We start from the raw sequence: 5564 nt of genomic DNA, 5'->3' as shown, positions 1-5564 counted from the left end.
AGAAATGTTGCCTAAAATTAAAATAAGAAGCTCATTCATTAAAAGTTTCATATTAATATTTAAGTGATGACAAACGGAATAACGTTCGAAATTTATCCAATTACTAATGAGGAAGGTGAGATGTAAGACTACAAAATGGTTGCCCGCTTCTTTGGGTTTACAAATGGTTCACATTTCCTTCCTTTGAGGTTTTGAAACAGGTTTTGGTATTCTTAATCACATTTTCATAATTAGAGAAATTTTAGAAATGCCTTTTTTTTTTAGTTTAGTTTAAATTTTAATTTGTGGTGACTCCTAAAGTGCACGTTTATTTCTTCTTAATTTTTGACAAAGATTAAATTGGAAACAAATGAGCGTTTCGTTTTACTTTAAGTATTTTTAGTATTAATGTTTTCGCAAGGTACTAAATCTTTCTAAATAGATAATGCTCAAAGGCTTCGTAATTCACTTTTCCCTCTTATCTTGTACCGTTTAGGAGATAGAAACAGTACCTCCTCTAAATCTATAGAGATTTTTATCTTGTAACTTCAAGCAAATTGATTAAACCTAGACACCACTTTAACTTCAGCTATTCGAGAGTTAAGACGGTTTTATACGGATTTTAGTGAGCACTCGTTTAATGTGCACGGCGCGGGAAACTAATAATCGTTTAAATGACTTATAATATTTTTTTTTTAGGTGGAAGTAAGGAATGGTTATTTATCAATCCTGGAAAAAGAAGCTGGACAAAATTGGGCTTGCTTCGTAGATATAGCTCGAAACTGTTACGAACAAAATGTTGAACTAATAAAAAGTCACGGTGTTTTGGTTCTACGAACGACTAGATTAATCAAGAGTTCAGAAGAATTATTTGTATGGATTGGATCTGATTTGCTTTCAGAATTAGAGTATCCATTTTTAAAGCCCTTTAATATCAAAGGTACGAACTTGTTTTCTTTTAAACCATAAATATTTTAATGTGGCAGGTCACAAAACAAGACCAAGCTCTTGTTTTTCGTTATCATTTGCTTCTGAAATGACAATTGTATTTAATTAATCATTTTTAAAAAATTAGTTTCTGTTTTAAAAATGAATTTCAATAATCTGGTTTTTACAATAACTCTTAACATTTCATTTTTATTAAAAAACACACACTATAAATAACATTCATTTACAGTGGCCCATTCACAGTGGTTATTATTAAACAATTGAAAGACTAATGAAATAAGTTCCTATAATCTTAAGACAATCTTGTGACAAAAGTAACATTAAAAATATCCAGAATTTCAGAAAAAAAGCAACGAAATTGGTACGAAGAAAATTTTTTTTGTAGTTGAAAAAAAATGGTTTCACAAATAAGCCGTACCACGAGAAAAACTATATATATATATATATATATATATATATATATATATATATATATATATATATATATATATATATATATATATATATATATATATATATATATATATGTATTCAGAGTATAGAAAAAGTGATTTCAGATTAACCTACAGCAAGCCATGAAGTTTCAAAGACTGAAAAAAAAATATTTGAATTATCCAAATGAAAATAAATTATGAGATAATACCTTAGGATTACGCTACGGAGAAGTTCTCTTCCAATAATTTGCTTGGATTTTGATGTTATGTTATATGTTATGATAGATGTTAAATTTTTTTCGTCAAAAATTATAACTTCATGGCTTACTCTCGGTTTGCCTGAACTCACTTTTCCTTTTTTTTAAAATTTTGAAATTAGTGATGAAGGGGAAAGAAAATTTGTAACGAAAAGCTTCTCCCGTTGTATGGCGTCCTCTTAAGGCGTGACCCTTAACAGAAAATTGAATCCTGTAAATATATTAATAATATTATTTAAAATTTTTAGAAAATAATAGAGAAGACCAATCGTGATGAATTTTTAAAAATGAGACGTTAAACATATTCCCTAATATACACTCTCAGAAAAGTTGGCTCCAAGTCGAACTGTAAAATTAGTACTTTAAACGATAATACGTTGCAAATTAATTGAAACCTAAATAGACTGTTAAATTGTATAATTTTTCCACTCAGGTTGAACAGTACTATCGCGTACTTAAGTTTAAGAAGTTAATTAGAACCGTGTAAATAAGTTTAAATTTGGTTCTCTTTTAGCGGAAATCGAGATTGCCTAAGAAAAATATATATTTCAATGGTGACTAATTTTGATTTTAAAAAAAGAGTTAAGATCATATTTTAAATAAATAGCATGAATAAGTTAGATTATAAATTTTTAGATTGGATCATCAGAAAAGAAAAGAAATAGAACAATAAGTAAATTTACCATATATTAATCAAGAGACAATACACACTCTCCGAAACAAACGAACTTTTGACGATTCAGCAATCCTTGAGCTATATATCATTTATTTTAAGAGTTCTTCGTCACGAAATCAAGTGATTTGTGACCAAAAGGGAACTTTCAAATTTATGAAAATGTTTTCTCAACTCGAAACCCCATCGTAGTTTATTTAGGGAGATTGTTAACTAGAATGACGAAATTAATGAAGACTATATAAGGGGTGATATTATTGAAGACTATATATATATATATATATATATATATATATATATATATATATATATATATATATATATATATATATATATATATATATATATATATATATATATATATATATATATATATATATATATATATATATACATACATAAACCAATAAAAAGTTCAAAGTTCTTCGACGTCTATTTTCTAAAAATTAATTATAAAAAAATTCACAGCTACCATGAGGTTTACTCTTAACTGGGAGATTTAAAAATATTAAAAATATAACTGTTGCAGTCGATACATAAATGTAAAAAAAGATTACATTTAAATTGTATTTTATGAGCTTTTATATATAAATGTTAGGTATTATTAATTAATATTTTCATAAGTGTATTTTATTAGTTTTAGCTTAAAAAATAAAAAATAATTTATGAGCGTAAATAATATGGAGTGCAGAACTATATACAAATAAAATAAAATAAATAATAATAATAATTTTGTCTCTATTATCTTTATAGTGATCTTTGGTACAACAAGAAAAAGGTACTTCTTATGAGGCTAATATTTTCGAAACACTTTCAATAGTGAATGTTTTGAGTATAGAAACACTACAATAATAATTATTATCAGTACTGAAAAAGTGAAAAGATTTTACATAAAAGTAAATCTAATACTTTTTTACTGCATCACTTATACTGAATTCAAAAAATGACAAATTATAAAAATATATTAGATAAATAAGTATAAATGAAGTGAGCTTCTAATATGAAATATGTCTAACATATTCTAATTTTTGTTTTAGGTAATCAAGATTATTTCTGTCATAAATGTGGAAAAAAATTTGAGAACCCAAATCCACTAAAAGTTCACCTATCACTTGAATGTGTTTCTTTACTACAGACTAAGCCACGAAATGTTCATATAGAACCTTTAAGCAACTCTCTCAGAAACTTTACGATGAAAGATAGACAATTTTCAATTTATCCGGAATGCACAGTTTCAACTCAAACTATTTACAATTCTAGTTTTCGTCCGAAAACGAAAATATCTAGCAACATTTTCCCTCCAAAACTATCTCCTGGTTGTTATTCTGCATCGAGCTCTAATAGTTGGATTGATAATCCATTGAAGTCCGATTTTCAATCTCAAGGACATGTTTGTCCCTTTTGTGGAAAAGTATATTCTCGAAAATATGGTCTGAAAATACATGTACGTACTCATACTGGCTATAAGCCATTAAAATGTAAGTTCTGTTTTCGACCGTTTAGTGATCCTAGCAATTTGAATAAACATGTACGTCTTCATTCAGATTCGGATACTCCGTACAGATGTCCGATTTGTGGAAAAGTTTTAGTGCGACGAAGAGACTTGCAGAGGCATATGAAATCAAGACATCAAACTGATTCTCTGATAGATTCAAAAGAGAAAGATAGTGTGGAAGCAACCAAATGATTTAAATAATTTTAACTGAACGATTGAGGGAGAACAGTTTGGAGTTTTCAAGGAAATCGTATTTTTTTTTTACATAGCTTGAAAGTATGTGCAGTGAGTAAAGAAAAAAAACGAGTACTATAATTTTTTTTGATCTAAGAATCATACTGGATATTACCATTAAAATGTAATTTCTGCTTTCGATCGCTTAGTGATCTTAGCAATTCGAACCAACATGTACATCTTCATTCTGATTCGAATACTCCGTATAGATGTCCAATTTGTGGAAGAGTTTTAATGTGAAGAAGAGATTTACAGAGGCATATGAAATCAAGACATCAAACTGACTCCCTGAGAGATTCAAAAGAGAAAGATAGTGTGGAAGTAACCAAATGATTTAAATTATTTTAATTGAACGATTGAGGGTGAAAAATTTGGAATTTTCAAGGATATCGCATTTGTTATTTTTACATAGCGTGAAAGTATGTGTAGTACGCAAGAAAAAGACAACGAGTACTTTAATAACTTTTGATCTAATGATCGGATTTTTGCATACTAGTATTAAATATTGATGGGTCTAACTTTAAAATGATAGTTTATTAGTGCTGGCGATATTTTAAGCTACTCACTATTTCGCAAAACGTGCTTTCTCTGAAAAATCATCTTCGTTCTATGGATTTGGGTTCTTAACCCTCAAAATATTGGGGGCAACAGATATCTAAAAAAATATGGCCCCGATATTTCAGACAGGAGGATGATTGAAAGTTAGGGCACTTTTACTGTCAATTTCTATTTTTGCGTACATTTCGAATTTTTTCGTTCAAGATTATGTTAATTAAATTGGTGTAAACAATTGTATACCTTGCATTTAAATTTTTTCGACATTAGTAAATTATATAATAAAAAAATAGTTTGAAAAATAATTTTTTACAGGAATCGTTGGATGAACAAGTTTTACAATTGTGTGCAAATATTTTTTCTTTCGTTTAAGAAGTTACTGAGACATGACGAAAAAAGGATAAAGTAACATTGACATTAAGGGACTCAACCTTTCGACTGCACTCATTATCTAACTTTTCGGACTATTTTTTTCATTTTGCAGTTATCCCTAATATTTTGAAGGTCAAAAATTCAAATTCATCGAAAAAAATATTTATTCAGAGAAAGTGCGTTTTTGTTGCGTCTATTTTCGTAATTTAATTGATAATTACCACTTATTAATTAGCATATTTGAGATGAACCCTTTAAAACATTAATATTGGCATTTAGTTTGTGATGACCCGATTATTAGTGCAAAAGATATTCAGAGTGATATTCTTTTTCCTTATTGTTCCCCTCTTGAAATAATTATTTCACAATAATTTAAAACTACACTATTTATTTTTACTTTTTATACGATTTGAACTGTGTGTAAATTAGATAATTAAATATATTTTTATCAAACTAAGCGTGCGTCTGATTGATGAGGACTATAACAAGTTTAAAAATAAATATTAAATAAGTGATGGTGTTATTGCAAATTAAATATTTTATTTATTTAGATAATGGATGGAATGATTGATGATAGATTTGATGATGATTTTGGAATTGTATAATAGATGAGATAC

General features: G+C 27.6%; 1 protein-coding gene across 1 annotated transcript in view; it reads left to right on the top strand.

Moving 5' to 3' along the window:
• Positions 1 to 4754, top strand: part of Prdm13 (PR/SET domain 13) — a 9618-nt gene extending 4864 nt beyond the window's left edge. Inside the window, exons 2-3 of the mRNA XM_071187629.2 lie at positions 679 to 919; positions 3329 to 4754. Coding sequence (XP_071043730.2) covers positions 679 to 919; positions 3329 to 3978 — 891 coding nt within the window. The 3' untranslated portion in view covers positions 3979 to 4754. The remainder of the gene's footprint in view (positions 1 to 678; positions 920 to 3328) is intronic.
• The last annotated feature ends 810 nt before the right edge of the window (positions 4755 to 5564 follow it).

This window comes from Parasteatoda tepidariorum, chromosome 11 (assembly GCF_982258835.1).
Source record: "Parasteatoda tepidariorum strain Cologne lab strain chromosome 11, Ptep-v5.0, whole genome shotgun sequence".
Classification (NCBI taxonomy): Eukaryota; Metazoa; Arthropoda; class Arachnida; order Araneae; family Theridiidae; genus Parasteatoda; species Parasteatoda tepidariorum.
The sequence above is the reverse complement of the archived record's forward strand: the minus strand, read 5'-3'. Positions and strand labels throughout refer to the sequence as shown.